The sequence below is a fragment of the Urocitellus parryii genome, chromosome 1 (assembly GCF_045843805.1).
Source record: "Urocitellus parryii isolate mUroPar1 chromosome 1, mUroPar1.hap1, whole genome shotgun sequence".
NCBI classification, from domain to species: domain Eukaryota; kingdom Metazoa; phylum Chordata; class Mammalia; order Rodentia; family Sciuridae; genus Urocitellus; species Urocitellus parryii.
Window position 1 is genome coordinate 159,037,896 of NC_135531.1, and position 19,922 is coordinate 159,057,817.

At 54.0% G+C, this 19,922-nt stretch overlaps 2 protein-coding genes across 2 annotated transcripts in view; one reads left to right on the top strand and one right to left on the bottom strand.

The window, feature by feature from the left end:
• Stk10 (serine/threonine kinase 10) overlaps positions 1 to 8,468 on the bottom strand; it is a 111,155-nt gene extending 102,687 nt beyond the window's left edge. The window contains exon 1 of the mRNA XM_026401334.2: positions 8,135 to 8,468. Within this exon, the coding sequence (XP_026257119.2) occupies positions 8,135 to 8,290 (156 nt within the window). The 5' untranslated portion in view covers positions 8,291 to 8,468. The remainder of the gene's footprint in view (positions 1 to 8,134) is intronic.
• Positions 8,469 to 15,340: 6,872 nt separating this feature from the next.
• On the top strand, positions 15,341 to 19,893 carry Efcab9 (EF-hand calcium binding domain 9). The gene is made up of 4 exons (XM_026401296.2): positions 15,341 to 15,476; positions 18,152 to 18,300; positions 18,940 to 19,116; positions 19,723 to 19,893. The coding sequence occupies exons 1-4, from the start codon at positions 15,341 to 15,343 to the stop codon at positions 19,891 to 19,893; spliced, it is 633 nt and encodes a 210-aa protein (XP_026257081.2).
• The last annotated feature ends 29 nt before the right edge of the window (positions 19,894 to 19,922 follow it).

The following is a 19,922-nucleotide window of genomic DNA, read 5'->3' on the forward strand; positions in this document are numbered from 1 at the left end:
CTCTCCCCCAACCCCCACCCCCGCTGGGCGGGCCAGGGAAGAAGGGTGGTGTCGCAGGGCACAGAGGCCAAGGCCCTGGGAAGACATCACACTGAAGTGACCTGGGGCCCTCCTGCTCCCAGTCAGAGATCTGGGTTCGAGGCCCAGGCCTGCCAAAAATCTGTGTGACGCAAGTTACAACCCCTCTGGGCCTCTGCTTCTCTTCCTGGGACAGGAGAGGGTGCAGGGTCAACAGATGAGAACCTGGAGAGTCCGTCCCTGGGGGGCGAGGGGGGGGCGGGACTCGGGGACCGCACACAGTGGTGCTCAGTGAGGATCCTAAGAGCCAAGGCGTCCTGAGCTCTTCCAGTGTCCTGGACAAGGGGCCACCACGGCTGTCTCAGGCTGGTGGCCTCGGTGCTCAGGTGTGGCCACTGCGACCCAGCCTTGACTTCCAGAGCCTACCTGGGCCTGGGAGGTGCTCTGCCCTCCCCCAGGTGTGCAGCCCTGGGCCAGCAGTGTTTCCCCCTGGTCACAGCCTGTCCCCTGGCCACAGAGGGCACCTGAGAACACACAGGCTGGCCCGCTCGGCTTAAGCAGGAAGGACGTCACCTGAGGTCCTGCCAGGTACCAACTGCTCAGCCTGGAACTCAGGGCCCCTTGACCCGGCTGCTAGGTCTGAATGTCTCTGTCCCCTCAAGCCCTCGTGTTGACACTCTAGCCTCCAGGGTGATGGTTTTAGGAGCTGGGGGCTCTGGGGAGGTGACGAGGTCGTGAGGGTCACAGCCCCATGGAGGGGACTGGTGACCTCATAAACAAAGTGGGCCCAAGGGTGCTGGTTCTTCCCTTCCACCTGTGGGGACACAGCGAGAAGGGCCACCTCAGGGAAAGCAGGCCCGTGACACCAGATCTGAGGGAGCCGTGACCTGGGACTTGCCAGGTCCCAGAACCAGGGGAAGAAACGTCTCCGGTGAGAGGCCACGTTTGGATCTGCAGCCCGAATGGACTGAGCCGGCCCCCAAATGCCATCTGAGGCCTGCCAGGACCCCAGGCCACACCCTGCTCCCAAGCCCACTGACCACGGGGTCAGGGCGGGCCAGGGGAGGGCAGCAAACAGGAGGCCAGATCCGCACTGCCCAACGCTGAAGCCACCAGCCACGCGCCACTCCCGAGCCCCTGAAAGGGGGCGGCCAGACCCCCACGTGCGTCAAGTGTGACACGGGAGGTTCCAGCCGGCCTGGAGAAGGGGCACAGCAACGCTGCCCTGCTGCAAGTCATCAGATGCCGAGATGACCACAGAGCGTCAGGTCCACTCTTCCCGTCTCCCCCCTTGGGAGGCCAGCGCAATCCTGGGCTCCCGCAGGAAGCAGGGGGAGGGACCGGCTGGTCTGAGGCCTCCAGAGCTCACAGACATCTGGGCTTTTGTGCCATCTGTTCACGTTTGGTTTGGCCATCCCGTGGGCCACACCCCCATCCCCAGCCACACCAGGCGGAAGGGATGGCAGTCAGCAGCCCCAGGCTCCTGATGGCCTCTCTCCTGGGCTGGCCTCTTCCTCTCACCTTCCTGTCCCCATCCCACCTGCCCAGCAGGGGCAGCTGCCTGGCTCACACTGGAAGCAGCAGGGGAGGCCACCGCCTTCCTGCAGGGCCACCAGCTACCCCCTTGGTACCAGCCACTCATCTAAACTCACCGAAGCTCATGGGGGCTGTTGAATCCACCCCACGGCACACATGGGGAGACTGAGGCTCTGAGACAGGCCATTCACCTGCCGTCACACCATCCCAGAGGGCCAGCTGGGACATGAACCACGGCCTACCTGGACAAGGCCTGCATCTCCAGGGCACACCCTGAGATGACCGCAGCAGGAGGGGGCACCCACCAGCGGTTACCCACTAACCTCAGACAGAAAAGAACTTTTTGTTGTTGTGTTTTTTGGTCCTGGGGATCAAACCAGGGTCACCTGACCACTGAGCTGCATCCCCAGCCCTTTTTTATATTTTATTTAAAGACAGAGTCTCACTGAGTTGCTTAGGGCCTCACTAAGTTGCTGAAGCTGGCGATCCTCCTGCCTCAGCCTCCCAAACTGCTGGGATGACAGGTGTGCGCCACCGCAAAATAACTCTTAAGAGAATTGCACCTGGACTAAACACGTACGCATTTTTCTTGACAGTAGTTCCCTAAATGACGCAGTACAGCAGCCATTTACCCAGGGTGCCACACTGTCCTGGGTGCAGTAAGTGATCAGGCACAACTTAAAGGGGGAAGATGTGCGCAGGTCACCAGCAATCACTGTGCCATTTCCTGTGGGATTCTGGTGTCCAGGGAGTGCCCGTTACAAGACCCCCGTGGGCAGTGAGGGGCGACTTTACTGAGCCAGATGGAGGCCTGGTCATCTGCAGGAAGCAGCGATTCCCAACCAGGGGCCAGCAGCCAGGTCACTGAGCAGCGCCCGAGCACCCAGCCCCAGGATCGGTGGTGCCAAGGTGGGGTGGGGGCCCTGGAGCCAGGGCTGAGCTGCAAACACCCAAGTCTCTGCCTTGTTGAGCAGCAGGAACCAGCCAGGGCCTCTGCCGTGTCACCAGTGTCACCAAGGGCATCGGCACTAGTGGTGTCTCCACTTCCTGGGTGGGGGCCAGGTGCTACCTGTGGCCCTCCTGTGCCCTGCTCAGCCCTGAGGGCACCTCCAGCTCAGAGACAGAATTAAGCAGAGGTTCTGAGCAGGTTTCTGACTTGGGGACCAAACGGACCAGGATGGGACCCAGATCCCAGTGAGCCCCAAATCTCTTCCCTTAACCACCAGCTTGTGCTACTGCTCGCTATAGCAGCAGGGCCACCTGGGCTGCTCTGGGGACCATAGGGGACAGCCCTGGAACTTCTCCCAGGTCAGGTGACCTCAGGAGACAGGGGTCGTGGACGGGGCTCGGGTTTGGGCTATCTAGCTCCCCACATCCTGGCCTACTTTGGAGCAAGCCAGAAAAATCTGCCAAGTGGCAGGACTTGAACCGTCCCACTGGACAGCGGGTCAGCCCCAGCCCAGCGGACAGGCCTCCTCCCAGGAGGCGCAGGCCACCTGGGTCTTAGCACTGAGTCAGGAACACACTCACAATAGCATGGACTTGGGTTTAAAAATACTAGGCTGAGCGGAAGTAAGGTTACTGCCTGGGGCAGCTCCCTTTCCGGAGGAGGAGGAGGGGAGGCTGGGGGAGGAGGGTAGAGGGAGAGGCTGGAGGAGGCTGGAGGAGTCCTTCTGCAGCCCCTGAGGAAGCGGAAGCCCAGGCTTCACTACCACCAGTCAGGTGGAAGTGAGAGGAGTGGGCAGGGGGGGAGGCCCCAAACACCCTCAACTCTCTGAACCTCCTCCATCTGATCCGGGCAGGGAGGACGGGATGTCACTCCCCTCCCAAAGCCAGCACAGAGAGTGGGCACCTGCGGCCTTGGTCTCTGGGGGTCTGTGGGGATCCAGGATTGGCCCTCAGCAAAAGCAAGGGGCAAAGGGGACCTCTATTAATCTGTCACATTTTATTTTTTTTAAATCACCATCAGACAGGCATGCCCTTCGACCTGACAATTCCCTTCTGGGAGTCCAGCTGAAACATTAATTTAAAATGCAAGAAGAACTTTATAAACAAAGCTATTCATCAATATAGAGTCAGCTCTGCTGAAATGTTTCTTTTGAAAACGGCCACTGGAGAGTGATTTTACCCCAGTGCGGTGGAATCCACTCACTCGCAATCTCATGTCTGCAAAAAACCCCAGATGAACGCAAATGATCAGAGGATGGAGGCAGATGCAGCCTCAGAGGCCCGCACCTCCACCACCTGCACCCTCGCGGGTCACACCGGCTTCACACCTTCCTTCCACCGCTTCCTGAGCCACAGGAAGCACCCATGTCCCCAAGCAAGCGACAGGTAAGGTGCCATGGTTGCTATGTTTACTTTCATCCTATCCGCCTGGCTTGAGTGAAACTGTTACTGTTTGGGGTTCTGATCTTTTCCTTTTTTAATGCACCACTGATTGAGTGTTCGAATGTCATGCCCTTGACCTCACAAGGCCTCTGGGTTTTACTGCAAGATTGGGAAAGGAGTGTGTGACTTAGGTAATACTGTGCCCAGCACAGGACCAACATTTAATCAAAAAACTGCCAGAGTTCTCCCTGGCAGTGGCGATGAACTTGACCTTCTGTAGGATTGACAAGTCCCAGGCAGGACTTCATCGCCCCCCTCGGCTGTAGGGACAGTCACCTGCTGCGTCTAAGACAGGCTGGCCCTCTTCCCCAGGTCACAGCCAACTGTCACGTCAAAATGGAATCTCTGGTCCAGCCATAAAACCAAGACACAATTTCTGGCTCGTGCTGCTATGGAGACCAGGTCACTGAACCTATGAAGTAGGCAAGCGTCCTGGTCCCCAATTAGAGGGTCACTGGTAAAATCAATACCGACTTCAGCCTCAGCTGCCAGGGGTTACGTGGACCACACCCCTGCGGTATAGGCAGCCTGGCCCAGGGACCTCCGATCCACATGGGTCTTCCCTAGTTGGTGAATAAGCAAAAAGTGTACACTGACGGAGAGCCTTGGTTTTGGTCCCCTCCCCTCTGGGCCCTCGAATCCCCACATGTAAGACGAGGCTGAGTTAGAGCAGAGAATCACAGGCTAGGCTGTTAGGGGACAGACAGAGGAGGATGGCGGGAACACGAGGTTAAGGAGTAATTCCATAAAAGGGGCCCACTGTGCCGGCCCCTCCTGCTTTCTTTTCCAAGAAGCAATTTACCTGCAGCCCTGCCTGGCCTACGTGGACAGGATGTGCCACATTCCTCAGCCAACTACCTGTTGACCTCAGGAGAAATGCAGGCCCAGGATAATGTCGACGGGAGGAACCCAGGAGACTTGGTGACCAGATCGTAAAACTCAGGGACATAAGGACAGTTCCTCCTAACCATAATCTGTAAGAATGCATGGTTAAGAATCCAATTAAAACTGCTCAGCATGGGCCCAGGTGACCTCGAGTGGCCATAACGGTGCAGACTTAAAAATCTGATGTCACCCTGCCATCAGTCAGAACTCAAGAGGTGGACCTGGGCAGGACTCTCTGGAAACTTCTCTGGGATCCCTAATAAAACTGGAATGCAGAAGAGGGACATTGTCCCTCTCCTCTCTGAGAGGACCCACTCTCTCCTTTGGGAGTGTGCCCTTTCCTTTTTCCTATCCCTTCAATAAACCCATTCCTGTTCCTCTGAGTGACATGGCTGAAATCTTTCTGGCTTGATCACAAGAATTGGGTTTGAAGAGGGGTCTTTGGCTGCCTCCGTTTCCCAGCAGGCCCCGGCTCTGTAACAAAGCCACGTTGATCATACAGCTGTGCATCACAAGAGGAGGGGGACACGTTCCAAGAAGTGCAGGGTCAGGTGAATTCGTCATTGCAAGAGCATCATGCAGTGCGCTCACACAAACCTACGCAGCGTGGCCCACTATAGTCCTCGGCCACAGGATACAGAGATCACAGCCTATTGCTCCCAGGGTCACGGTGAACAGCACAACCCAAGATTAAGTCAAGCACAAGAGGAAGTTCTGAAATCAGGAGACACTGGGTGGAGGCTCAGTGGTAGAGCCCTTGTCCTGCATGCACAAGGCCCTGGTTTGATTCCCAGTGGCACCAAAAAAAAAAAAAAAGAGAGAGAGAGAGAGAGAGATGCTGCAGGCTTAGGCCAGCTTATCAGGTCACACTCTTACAGTCAACTTTGCTTATCAGGAGGAAGGCACTCTAAAATGACGATAAAAACTATCCATAGTGAGTGCATAAGCCAGCAACAGCCCTTTATTATCAAGTCCTATTCGCCGTACATCACAGCAGCCTTACAGCACGCCTTACCTTGATGCCGGTGGCAGCACAGGTTTGCGTCAGCAGCATCACCACAAACATGCAAGGAATTAGGCCCTATGACTTCACCAGGCCATAGGAATTTTTCAGCTCTGCCTGTGTGACTGCGGTCCCACGTTGGCCAAGACCTTGCTCTGCGGCTCGTGACGAGACAGACTAGCCAGGTGTACCATCACCCCAGGGCCCTCACCATCTGGTATGCCCTAGTCTGAATTATGGGAAGATAGTGGGTATAGAGGTGGGGAGGGGGCTTTGGTACTGCCAGCTCACAGCTTTGGGAAATGCAGTCATTTAAAAAAAAAAACAAAAAACGATCTCTGTGTTACAGCGACCCAGGAGGGGACAAAAAACTTGTGGGTCAGACAGGGTCCCCTGTATGAAGTTGCTGGAGTCACTGGGGAGTTTGAGCCGGCTACAGCAGGCGGGAATGACATCCGGGAAAACAGGGGGCAGGTTTGCCAGCATGAAAGCAAAGTTCTGCATTTAGGTTCAGATGAAAATGAACCACATCAGGGCTCAGGGGGCGGGGGATCGAGAGGGCAGTGAACAGGAAGCTAAGAGAAAAACAGTCCAGGAGAGCCAGGAGCATGCGCCCGAACCACCAGCTGCACCTTCTGCAGGGGGCTGATGCCTAGGAGCTCACCAGGGTCCAACCGTCCTCACAGTGGCCAGCACGCATCTGCAGGAGCAGGCTGAGCCCAAGGCAAGCAAGGACACCGGCATGGCCTCAGGGAGACCGGCAGGGCCGAGGGGATGCCCCTGAAGAGTAAAGAGTGCCCTGAGTGCTGGCAGGCAGAGAAGGGCAGCGGATGAGGGCAGTCTAAAAGTCACCCTGTCACACTGGGGCCTGCCTCTCCAACTCAGGACCTTTGCTCCAGTGGGGGTTTCCCAGCCCTGTAACAGGAAGTGCAGGCTCAGAGGGGAGGTGGTTACAAAAGAAGCACCCACGTGGGCCATGGTTGGCCTCAAACCCTCCAGCACTCCAGGTCTCTGGAGCAGGGCCTCTCTGACATCGATTTGCTTAGGGATCATCAGGAATCTTCTGCATTTCTGAAGAGCTCCCCAGTAACGCTAATGCAGGTCTTCCAGGGACCATGCTTAGGTAATGAGGTTCCAGGCCAATTTCAAGTTACAGAGAGCCAGGTCCTGGGGGTCCTAGAGAAACCCTCTCTGTGGTTCAGCCTCCTGAAAGGGTTGGAGTGGCCTCCAAGCTACACAAGTCCCAAGGAGAGTGACAGCTGGCTTGGGAAGGACTGGCGCTCCTGGAGATACACACCATCTCAACAAGTGGGAGTCTCCCAATCCAAGTTTCCCTAGGGGATGCTGGGTTGGGGTGGTGTGCATCTGTAGTCCCTGACACTTGGGAGGGTGCAGCAGGAGGAGCCTGAGCCCAGCAGTTGCACACACGCCTGGCCCAGGAGGGAGGGAAATATATATATCTCCCAGGTGAAAGGAGATTAGGGGAAGGGTGGAGTCAAGCAGAAGTGTCTGGGTCCCCAAAAGAAATGGAGCACTCAGCATTGGCTCACAATGCAGAACCCAGACAAGTTCTGCTTGCCAACTCTATGAGATTTAATCAGCTCTGCCCCACCCACCCCTCCACAAAAGAGCCCTGCCCTGGTCTTCCTCCAGGCGAGAGGTAACTGCAGTCTGGAAGCCTCCCCAACTGTGACTCAGATGTACAAAATAAAATCTGTTCCCCGCAGCTCAGCAGGCACAGGACCCAGACCTCCCCCTCTGCCCTGCCCCAGTCCACCTTTCCAGTCTCATTTTCCATACTAGAGGCCACAATTTGCCCTCCCTGTCTCTGGCTCATCTTTAGGTGTCCCCAACTCAACAGTCCCAGGCACAGCGGAGTGTGTCCCCAGTGCCTAAGCATTCTGTGTGACATCGCTTAACAAGTATGCCTTGCATCACAGTGTTTGGAAAGTGCCTCGGGTGGCCCTCACGGATGCTGAGAATCCCATAACCGTCCCTTTGTCTCCCCCAGCAGCGCCGAGCACAGTGCCGGATGCCCAACGCACAGGAAGTGCTCAAAAACTGAGCTGGGGCGGGGGCGACAACAGTGCCCAGAGGGGGCGCCCAGCGCGCAAGGACTAGCAGTGAGAATGAGGTTCTCAAACAAACGCCAGGGTCACCCGGACAGGGGTCGGGGTCCCGGAGCTGAGGGATGGGCAGTCCTCTGCGCCCCCCGGAGCCGTGGCGGGGCTAGCAGAAGCCAGCGCTCCTGCCTTCCGGAGCCGCGCCACGAACCGGGCCACCCACCTCCAGCGCCCTCACCTTGTAAACCTTGCCGAAGGCGCCGTCGCCCAGCTCGCCCACGATCTCCCACACCTCGTTGGGGTCCAGGTCCCGGCGGACGTGCTCATATTCGCGGGATTTTCTCTTCTCGAAGGTAGACAGGCGCAGGATGCGGCGGAAATTGGCGAAAGCCATGGCCGGGGCGCTCGGGCCGGGGGCGAGGTGGCGCGGGCGCGGGCTCGGGCTCTGGCTGTGGCTCCGGCGCCGTGAGGAGGAGGGATCGCAGGACGCAGCAGCGCTGGGGATCTCCCAGACCCTCCCTTCCCCGCAGCCTGCCGGGTCAAGTGCGCCCTGGGCAACGTCGCGGCGGGAGCACCCGGAACCGCGCAGGCGGCCGCGTCCCCGCCCCACTCTGTCCAGTCCCCTGGCCGCCTCCCGAGCGCCCGCCCCGCTGCGCCGTGCCCCACGCGCAGCCCGGATTGCGAGCTCCCGGACGCTTTCGGGGACCCGGCCCCACGCCCGCCCTCCCTGCCGGCTCCACCTGCAGCTCCCCGGCAGCGCCCCGAGACCCCCTAATTGGCTGCGGGCGCTCCCCAGCTCCGCCCGTCGCCGCAGGGCACTCTGGAAACTGTAGTCCCCGCGCACCGCCCGCGGGGAGCCACCGGCTGGACTTTGGAGAGCTTGGGGAACCACTAAGCTAGTTGGTCCCGGATCCGAGGGGCCAGCTGCGTAGCTCCCCAGAATTTTATGGGAGCACGAGGGACGGCCATCGAGTTGAAAGTTTTCGAGCGTCCACTGATCTTTGCCAGTGCCAAGAAGGTGACCACATCAGTTCATGGAATTCGCTTCGCCCTGCCAGGCTGTCCTGATCGTCCCCACTTTGCAGGTGGGGACGCCCGGTGGGCGAGGAAACACCCCAGGGCACGCACCGTGGCTACCAGTCCGCCGCGGGTTTCTCAGCCCAGTGCTGCCTCCTAGTGCGCAAACGCTGCGCCCCTGCAGCCGCAGTCACGTCCCGGAGGTCGGGGGTTCTCCGCTAGGTCCAGCTTCCCGGGGTTTCCCCCAATTCCCGCACCCCACAAACCCGCCAGGTTCGAGGACTGGGAGCTCCACTGGATTTATTATCTCATGTTTCATGATTTCCTGTCTTTTTGATAAATAAAAACGTTCTTACTTGTTTCCCAGTTTAAATAAAAGATGAGCGCATTGCAGATGAAACCAAAGACCTCTTAGACCACCGTCGTCCTTGATCCTGGCAGTTGGACTCCCCGCACTGTTGCGGCTGCTACCTGCTTGTGACCTATAGACGATCACCTAAAATCAAATGCTTTCACCTAAATCTACTAACTGGGTTTCTGGGGGCGCGGTTTATCATGACAACCCTCCCTCGTGAACAGGTCAGAGTCTGCGAATGTCACATCCAGCAGCCCCCACCTCCAGGAAGCATCCTCGTGGAGGTGGAGGTACTTTCCCCCTTCTTGGTGCTTGGAAAATATCCCCTGGGCAACGTAGGAGCAGCAAATTTGGAACGGTACCTAAAGACGGTGGTGCCGCTAATGCTTATGCAAAGGGTGCCCTGGCTAAATGTTGCCAAGCAGTTCAAAATGTTCCCACCACCACGTCGTGCTCAGAACTTTCAAGAGTCTTATCACTAAAAGGAGGAAATGCCACCCAAGACTGTTTCCACTGAGTGGAACATGAACAAGCCCAAAGGTCAACCTTGGGTTTCAGACCATATGACCAGCTATAGTGCGGGCAGAGGGCCATTCCCCCACTGGGAGATGGGGTCTGGGGAGGCTGAGGCTCAGAGAGCTCCCATCAGCCCGATAGCTGGGGTGGGGGTGGGGGTGCCACCGGGATTCATCCAAAAATATGCTAGGTGAAGGAAGATACCCCAAATACTGCATTCTGTGACTGCATTAATATGAAATGTGTAGAGAAGGCCAAGTTCAGACAGGAGACAGACGGTTGCCAGGGACTGGGTATGAAACAGGAGTAACTTGTAAGTGGAGGAGAGGGATCTTGGGGTGATCAAATGTTCTTCTAAAACTGGATTATAGTGACAATTTCTCAACTTGGTAAGTCTGCCCCAATTAACTTCCATTTTTTTTTTGTAAATGACTGGATTTTATGATATGCAAATTATACCTCAAAATTTAAGGGAAAAGAGGTTCAACAGAATCCGAACGACTGCTTTGAAACAACTAATAACTTCTGTTAAGTAACCTGGGTGCCTTTGCCTTGCTAATCTGTCTTTTGTTAGAGGACCTCGCCTTGAACCCAGGATGAGTGAAGGAGAGAGCTAGACATTTTGTGTGTGTGTGTGTGTGTGTGTGTGTGTATTCTTGTCTTCTGTTTTCTGCAACAACTAGGAATTATCTGTTTGATAAATATTGTTGTCATTTGCATATCTTTAATTACAAATGAGTGTCTTCATAGTGTTTTATTAGAGTATTATAATTATGTATAACATTTAGGTTCATTTTGGCAAAATTACTCATGCTAGGAATTTGATTTTTTTTTTTTTTTTTTTTTTGTGGTGCTAGGGATTGAACCCAGGACCTTGTACATTTGAGGTAAGCACTCTACCAACTGAGCTATGTCCCCAGCCCAGGAATTTGATTTCAATCGCTATTTCTTCATAATTTTGTTAGATGTTTAAATTTCAGCTTGACTTGCTTGTTCAGAGCATATTAGATTTCCTGTCTTACTTTTTGATTGAAGGAATTGTTTTTAGATGCTCTTTTTGGGTTTAGACATTGCAAAGTCTTCTCCCAACCTCTCATCTATTACCTTTAGCCATAGTGTCTACTGGTGAACAAAGATAAGCTATATTGATGTTATCCAATCTATTTTTCCCCCATATGTTTTTCTGGAACTACATCCTAGCTTTAATTTTAAATTGATTTTTTTTTAATTTTTAAAAATCAACCTCCTGCAGCTCAATTTATGTTTAATAAAATGCACCTATTTAAAGAATAGTGTTCAGGCTGCAGCTATAGCTCAGTTGTGGAGTACTTGCCCTGCATGAACAAGGCCCTGGGTTTAATCCCCAGCTCCACAAAATAAATAAGTAAATAAAGCATAGTGTTCAGTGAGTTTTGACAAGTCCACAGGGACACCACGTATATGCTCTTTGGTGTCTAGCTTTTTTGTGTGTGGGGTGCAATGCTAGGGATCAAAGCCAGTGCCTCCCACATGCAGGGCAAGGCTCTATCACTGAGCCACATCCTGGGCCTCAGTATAATGCTTTTGAGAGTCAGCATGGTGTTCAGTGTATAGGTGGTCCAGTCCTTTTCATTGCTAGGTAGTATTCCCTTTTATGGATATACCATGATGTGAATCCACTCAGCTGTTGTTTCATTCCTTGTTTATTTTGAATAATTGGCTGTGAATATTTGCATGTGAGTCTGCATGGATATGTCAGGCTATAGGACACGCTGCTCTGAAATATGGCACGTTGGTGTTTGGAAAACAGCAGAGGCAGGAAGGTCACCCTCATCTGGCCCTTTCTCCCCAGAAGCAGGTCACAGAATCTTTGGGTGCCCTTTCCAGACCCAAAGGATAGGAGAGCTAAACACGCATACGGCAGTAAGCATGGAAGAGACTTTCCTTGCTGAGCTGCCCCACACATGGCCTGGCCGTCATGCCCCTGTAGGCCTGCTGTCACGTGTCTCTAGGGCTGTCCACTCTCCAAACCTAAGCCTAAAACCACACACATTTACCTATTTCTTCCGGTCTTCGTTGGCTTAGGAAGACTCCCATATCCCATGAAGTGTACACTAAGTAACCTTTTGTCGCAGGGTGTCACCATGAACCCAGCAATGGATATTTCCCTACAGGTGGGTATTTCCATTTTCCATGGGTGTGCCTAGGAGTACCGTTGCCCGGTCCCATGTTAAATGTATGGTTAATTTTGTAAGAAATTATCCAGCTAATTTGCAGAGTGGTGAACTCCTGCTCTGTCGGAATCGTGTTTCCATCTCCAAAAGAGAGGCAGGGGCTCCTGGGGCTCGGACAGCACTAGTCCTTTTAATTTTGGCGATTCTAGTGAGCGTGCAGTTGCATGGGGGAAGCACTTGTGGTTTAGGTATGATGTCCCCCAAAAGCTCAGGTGTGACACTGCAAGAAGGCTCGGAGGTGCAATGGTCAGACGGGTAGAGTAGATTAATCCCTGGTGGGGATCAGCCTCCTGGTGACCGTGTCAGGTGGGTGTGCCGCCTCTGAAACCCTGAGCTCCAAATAAACTTTTCCTCTTCAAAATCGCTCTTGCCAGTTCTTTGGGTTGGGGGAGATGGAAAATTGGCTGACACTCTCCACCAGGACTCTCACTCACACTCTCCTGCTTCCCTCCCTGCCACCCAGTGGGAGGTGGTTTCTCTCCAACACCAAACATTCTGGGTTCTCTGCAGACCCCAGTCAGGGGTCCCGCAACCCAGTTCAGTTCTGCCACCATCTGCCTGGAGCTGACCCCAGCCTAAGCCACACTTCCAGTGACTGCTGGGCGTGGAAACCCTACCAAAGGATCCTGGGCTGGGGCCGGGCTCAGAGGTGGAGCCTTGGCTGCTGTGTGCAAGCAAGGCCCTGGCTCTGTCCCCAGCACGAAATGAATAAATGGAGTGTTTTTTACTGTAGCAGAAACATAACCGTCCCGTGGCTGTGGTGGTGAGCTCATCTCTGAAGGCTCCACCATCTCTGGCTTCTACCGCTTCTTGATCACAGTGTGCTTGTTCCTTATGGGTTTAGTTTCCTTGAGAAATTATTTCTGGGGTCTCACTGGGCCCTTACAGAGAGGGTGTAGACCTACTGGGTGTGCACAGGCTTTCCTTCTGCACCACTGCTCTGGGAAACCGTGACCCACGGACTCCTTCAGTGCTGCCGTGATTTCACCCTTAGAGCCGTCAGTTGTTGGGGAGGAAGCTTGTCCCCACGGCCTGCTCTGACGTGTGGATGACATCAGACCTGCTTTGAAACAGCTTAGATTATTTGTTCTTTGATGACTGGATAAAACCGTCTGAGCCAGGTCTTTGCTCAGCACCTCTTTGAGCGTATCCTTTTGGTACCTGGTTACCGTTGGTGGTGGGTTAGGTTAAACTCCATCACGAGCCAGTCCTGGTAGACTGGCTCCTGTATCTTGCTCCTGCTGTCCAGTGCCGAAGCACCAGCCCTCTGTGGCCAGTGAGCACTTGGAGTGTAACTCATCTGCACTGAGAATTAAAGAAGTGCCAAACAGACACAGGATTATGATTTCTAAAAAATATTGATTACAACTTGAAACATATTGGACACACTGGGTTAAATAAAATATTATTAAAAGTATTTTCACTTTTTTTTAAATGTGGAAGATAGGGGGGAAATTGTTTTTCCCCCCTTTTTTGCAGTACTGGCAATAGAACTCAGGCCCTTGCACAAGCTGGACAAGTGCTGAACCATACCACTGAGCTACCTCCATCCCTAGCCCTTGCTATTTTGTTTATTTATTTGCTGTCCTGGGGATTGAACTCAGGGCTTCATGCATGCTAGGCAAGTGCTCTACCACTGGGCTGCATCTCCAGCCCCTTTTTATTTAATTTTGAAACAGAATCTTGATAAATTGCCCAGGCTGGACTTGAACTTGCAATCCTCCTGCCTCAGCCTCCCAAGTAGCTGGGATTATAGGCATGCACCACCACACCTGCTAGAAAAAAATTTAATTACCCATGACTCAAACTTGGGGCTTATATTATACATTTATTGGATGAAGTTTCATAGTAAAAAGTTGTGCATAATATTCTTATATATATTTTAATATTTTATATCATTAGTTGTTTTTTTTCATTCTTAATTTTAAAAATCTTCCTTGTCCTTTCTTATCACACTTGTAAAAGTTTGTCTCCTTTTATTGGTCTTTTTCTGAAACAGCTTTTATTCTAGATCTAACTGCTAGTTTCATATAAAATACAGGATACAGAGGGATATGTTAATGCTCTGGGGATAAATCTGTAAAACCAGAATGTTCTCATCTACATGACAATCTGGACGCTTCAAGAAATAAACTGGAAGAGAAAGATGAAAGAGAAGTAAAAAAAGAACAAGAAAAACGAGAACAGAAGGAGCGTTGTAACCGATACATAGATCTGTTTAGGTTCCTGACTTAAATAATCACCTATTAAAACTCGGAATCAACAATTAAGACCATTTGAATGTCCCCTGGATATCTAATGCCATTTAGGAATGATTCAGGTTCATTTTTTAAAAAAATATGTATTTTCTAGATGTTGATGGACCTTTATTTTATTCATTTATTTATATTTGGAGCTGAGAATCGAACCCAGTGCCTCGCACCGGCCAGGCAAGGGCGCTACCGCTGAGCCCAGCCCAAGCCCCAGCCGAGCCCCGCTTCTGTTCATTTTGTGTTCTGATAGTGGCCACCAGTTATGTTAAAAGATGAAGAAGTCCCTCTTTTTCAAATACATATTCAGATATTTACAGATGAGCTCTTCTGTCTGGGTTTTGCTTCAAAATAGCCCATCGGTGGTGGCAGAGCGAGACTGTCCTGGCTCTGATGGTCAGGTGGGCGCTGCCCACACCACTGGCTATGCCTGGTGTGTCCTTTATAAAAAATGAAAGCTGGGGACAGGGATGAGGTGTGGGGGGGACGGGGTGGCTCAGTGGTGGTGCGTGTGCTTAGCCCCCGCGTGGCCCTGCGTCCCTCGTCACCAGTGGAGAAAGAGAAGGAGCAGCCTGAGGCTGGCCGGGTGGCCTTCCTGGTCCCCTCTCTGTCGGGACCTCCTGCTGAAGCTCTGTCCGCCATCTCCCTTTTTCTGGTGGCTTCCTGCCTCACCTGCTCCTCTGACCTGCACTCTGGATCCAAGTCCTTCCCTGGGCCTTATGTGGCTGACATGTCCTGGGTCCCTCTGGTACTTGGTGTGGTTTTCCATGTCCCTCCTGTCGGCCGTCCGGGCAGCAGGGCACAGCACACCTTTCCGAGGTGGCACATCTGCCGTGTGCTGCTAAGCAGCCCGATCCCCTCTCGGGAGGTTGTTTTAGTGACAGAGAGGTCATCGTGGTAACAAGAGAGTGGGGACAATGATACCCAGAGCAGAGCCAGAGGTGGAAAGAAGTGGTTTACCCTCGACCCCGTCCCCGGGCGTGTCCCCTGCTGTGGCCAGACCTGCTCAGAGGCCCTGCCCAGCGTTCCAGTTCCGAGGCGGAACCCTCCATTCTGTTTCAGGCCGCCAGAGCCGCTGGCTGCAAGGGGCCGAGATGAAACTGAAACAAGGGTCCTTCCTGTGGTACCTCTACCTGGACAAGATATACTGCCTGCTGTCCCTGCGGAACGTGAAGGCGCTGATGGAGTACTTCTACCTGCTGGACGTGCACCGCAGAAACACCTTGAACGGTCGGTGCCGCCTGCAGGCTCCCCCTGGCTGGTGGCTGATGCCCAGGCAAACTCAGAGCCAGGAACCGCTGAGCGAGCACTTGTCCTCTTCCAGAGGACACAGACAGGAATGGCCAACCGAGAGTTGAGATGGGTGGCCATTTGTAGGGACTGGGGGAGCAAGCCCGGGGCAAGTCCACCCACTACTAACGGGTGGTCCACCCAACACGCTGTGGTAGTTGGAAGCATCCGCTTCAAGGCTGCTACCTAGAAGAACAGGGGATCCCAGGCTGGGGTGTACTCAGTGGTAGGGCACAGGAGTCCTGGGTTGGGTCCCCAGCGTGTGCGCACTCACCAAGGAGTCCACCTCAGAGGGGACCATGCTTAGCACAGTGCCTGGCGCAGCTGGTGACTTAAGGAAGGGTCGTGGCTATTGTATTATTGGAGGCTGAGGCCCCTGTCAGCAAGACTCTCCTTCTAGCCTGTCCAGTGGGAGCTGGTGTCAGATGGTCCAGTGACCCTTCTGGTGCTGCTTGTGAGTGACCAGAGAACACTGATGGTCCCAGTCCTGCCATCGAGCCCACAAACTAAGAGAAACCCATTAAAACACCTCAGGGTCTTTTTAGCATTGAGTAAAAAATCAGTTATCCCATCCTCGAGTGCACCCCAAACTCAAGAGACTGACATCATTCGTAAGAAGGGTGTCGCCCAGTTGAGATTTCCAAGAATTCATTTAATTTTAAAAAGCAAATGATAAAGGGGCTTGGGACTCGATGGAGAAGCAGGTGCCTAGCTAGCACAAGGCCCCAGGCCCCAGGCTGAGTACAGCATGGCGGAAATAACAAAATCAAGAGAGAACAGCTTCTCCTCACAGCTTAGCGCCTAGCTCTGCCACTCAGCTGCCACCAGTCATCCTCGGATTCCCCCCTGACATAGCAGTTGAGGTTCGTATGTAGCCAAGTTGCAGAGAAGGCAGCTGTGGGCTCCCTGGCTATGCACGAGGCCCGAGGCGAAGACCCAGGGCTTTCTGACTCCACAGCCCACCTGGGTCTCTGGACCGTTTGCTGGGTGGTCTGGTCTCCATAGTAACCAATCATGCCTGGAAGATACACACCTGAGGTCAAGCCAGGAACACTTTGGCTTGAAAGGCTGAAGTCGTGACCCTAAAGCTCACCTGGGGTGCCAGGGTTGACCTGAGTCCTCGGAGCCCAGTGGCCAGAGTGAGCTGGTTTCAAAACTGCATTTATTAAGTAGCTATTAGGTCCCGCAGGAAACCTTTCCCAGGGAGCAAGCACCCAACATCACCTTGGGCGGCTCCCTGCTGTTCAGACCTGGTGGGGCACGAAAAGGAGACCAGGAGGCCATAGAGACCCCCAGATCCTGACGTTGTGACGGTGGGTTCTCTGTGCTCTTAACTTCAGTGGGACTCTAGATGACAAGGAAGGGCTCACATACTCATGGAACCAGGAGGTGGTTTCTTTTTTTTTGGGGGGGGGGGCTACTGGGGATTGAACTCGGGGCACTCGGCCACTGAGCCCCGTCTGTAGCCCTATTTTGTATTTATTTAGAGACAGGGGCTCACTGAGTTGCTGAGCATCTCGGTTTTTGCTGAGGCTGGCTTTCAACTTGTGATCTTCCTGTCTCAGCCTCCCGAGCTGCTGGGATCACAGGTGTGTGTCACCGCACCTGGCTCAGGATGTGGTTTCTGTAACCAACAGGCAAGGGGGGATTACACGTTGACAGGTTCACGTGAAAATTCCTCATTGTGACTGTGGACAGCCACACACACTGCATACGTGAATGGCCCGCTGTTAACCCATCCTGTGCTCACCAGGACCTGGGGCCCAGGGGCGGCACGGCATGTGGGGCCTCCTCTCATGTCTACACCATGGTGATTTATCCTGACTGTCTGACTGACTGTGCTTTAATTCATGCACAGAAGATCCGGCTCCACTGTGAAGGGGCAAGGCTGTAGAGTCCCGTCCACCCCATGGGAAGCCCAGCTCTGCCACTCAGCTGCCACCAGTCACATCCCCTGGGAGTGCAGAAATGTGGACCCAGCCTTGCCCGTGTTTCCTGAGTCAGAATCTGTGCTGATAAGCCCCCAAGTGGCTGGAACACCGGTTGAGGGGGTGGTGCCTGCTTCCCTGTAAGGCTGCGGGAGGTCACCGAGGTGTGGTGTTTTAAATGTCCTGCATGTCTGATGGCCACAAGGTCTGCTCCCTTCTCGTCCCAGACAAACAAGTCTGCTTATGTATCCTTGAGGGTCATCGATACTTTTCTAGAAGAGGAATTTTTTAAGTTCCTCTGATTTTAATTATATCAAAATAAAGGCCCAGGTACAATGTTGGCATCTCCCAGAGAGAATTAAACTGTGCATCCCAGGTAGGAGCACACTGTGCCTGTGTGTGTGTGTGACCCTGCCTCCATGCCAGGGACAGGGCTCGGAGCACGTGGCTGGGGTCAGCCCTGACCATAGCCTCCTTCTCCACGCCTCCGGGCCCAATGCTTGTCCACACAGCTCAAGAGAGTGTGGGCCCGAGGGGCTGTGGGAGGAATTGGGGAAGCCAGAACCAACATCCCATCATTCTCCTGCCCATGCAGCGGGCACCGGGCATCCCTGCTGTCCAGGAGGCCCCCAGCTGCTGGTGTTTGCAGCTGCTCTGGACCGACCCTCTCTTGACCGCCCTTCACAGATGTGCTCTTCTTCCACTTCCTCTGCCACATCACCAACCTGAAATCGAGACAGATCAAGATGGTGTTCGACATGCTGGACTGGAACGCCATGGGCGAGATTGGCTTCGAGCAGTTCTACATGTTGGTTTGCATTCTGCTGTCACACCAGGCAAGTAGCGAGCGAGGCCAGCCCGAGGAGGCTGAGCTGGCCGCTGCCTCCACCTGGCCGCTACCTCCCCCTGGCCACAGGTAGCGCTTTATAGTTTTCCCTCCTTTCACTACAAACTAGAGGAAGGAAAAAAGAGGGGGTGTGACTTTAGCTCCTGGATGGTCTGTCCAGAACCTGCAGGTCTGCGCCATGCTCCAGGCAGCCCTGCCCACCTACAGCCCTCCCACAACCCACCTCCTCTCACCTCGGCCCCACCTGCCTGCCGTCCTTGAGGGCTCTCCACCAGTGACCTCCAGTGCCCTGCCAGCCTTCTGCCCAGAGTTTTCTGCAGAATCAATGAAGGGAGGGGCTTCCTCCAAGGTCCGTCTGCTCCACGTCCAGTTCTGTGGACTTGCACCTTTCCACTCCTTGAAAGGGACCTCGGGTAGTCAGCCCCACCCAGTGCCACCGTGTTCCCCAGGGTCTCCCGGGTGAGGCAGTGGGCTGCTGTAGCTGCAGGATGGCCAGCTGATGTCCCCTGCGGGGCGCAGCCCCTCGCGTGCAGCCCTCCAGGGAAGGTGCCGACTGAACAAGCCCGGGGCTGCCGTGTGTGGAAGGCAGGCCAACCCGTTCCCGTCTTACATATTTCTTTCAAAACAGAACCATCTGGAAGAACAGTTCATGTACCGCCATTCGCGGCCTGTGTTCGACCTGCTAGATCTGGATGGGGACCTGAAGATCGGCCCCGACAACTTCTGCATGTACAGATTCCTCTTCAACATGGAGAAACAGGAGCTCAAAGAACTCTTCCACGACTTCGACATCACGGGCGACCATGTGAGTGCAGCGCCCTGTGCTGGGCTGCGTCTGGACCCCAGCCCTCCACGTACCTGGCCGGGCAGGGCATGGGAGACTGCAGCCCAAGGTCTGGGCCGGGATCCGAAAATGGGGGATAGGGGCACTGCTCCTGGAGGCAGGGATGGGCTCATGCCACGTGGTAGACCTGGAAGCCCCGCTGCAAAGTGAGAGTACGCGTGTCACAGGGTGGCACTGGCTGGGAAAGGCTTATAGATCTGAACTAGCAGAAAGGGGGAATTCTAGGATGGGGTCCAAAGAGCGAAGTCCTAAGCAGGCCATGGTGGAGACGATGAGGTTGATGAGGTTGAGGGGGTCCCTGCTGGGCACACGGGGAAGCTGAGGTGGAAAAGGCTGGATCATGCTGGGAAGAGCCCTGGGGGCTGCCCAAGCATCTGCCCTTGACCCTTGTCCCCCTAAGAGTCCACAGAGGCGCTCTTCCTGGGCACTAACTATTATCACACTACAACCATGTCCTAATCACTGCGTCTGAGTTTCCAAATTTCTAAATACGATAATAAGCCTATTGTCATGCTAGAAAGTAGCCAACCTTCCTGAAATAATTTCTTTTTTTTCTCCCAACTGAAGCGTCTTAATTACAAAGAATTTAAGCTGTATACAATCTTCTCCACGGACAAATCCCAGAATAAAGGGAAGGAGAAAAAGAACTTGAAATTGAAATCCTCGCTAATGAAGAAAGTCTTCCAACAAGTTGGCATGAGCCATAAGTCTCTTGGAAAAAATGAGATCCAGAAGTAGAGAATATCATTAAAATGACAGTTGTCACA

Coding starts and splice junctions, on each gene's coding strand:
- Efcab9 (XM_026401296.2), top strand. CDS start 15,341: ATGAAACTGAAACAAGGGTCCTTCCTGTGGTACCTCTACCTGGACAAG. Junction 18,301..18,939: donor GCATTCTGCTGTCACACCAG/GCAAGTAGCGAG, acceptor CTTTCAAAACAG/AACCATCTGGAAGAACAGTT. Junction 19,117..19,722: donor TCGACATCACGGGCGACCAT/GTGAGTGCAGCG, acceptor TCCCAACTGAAG/CGTCTTAATTACAAAGAATT.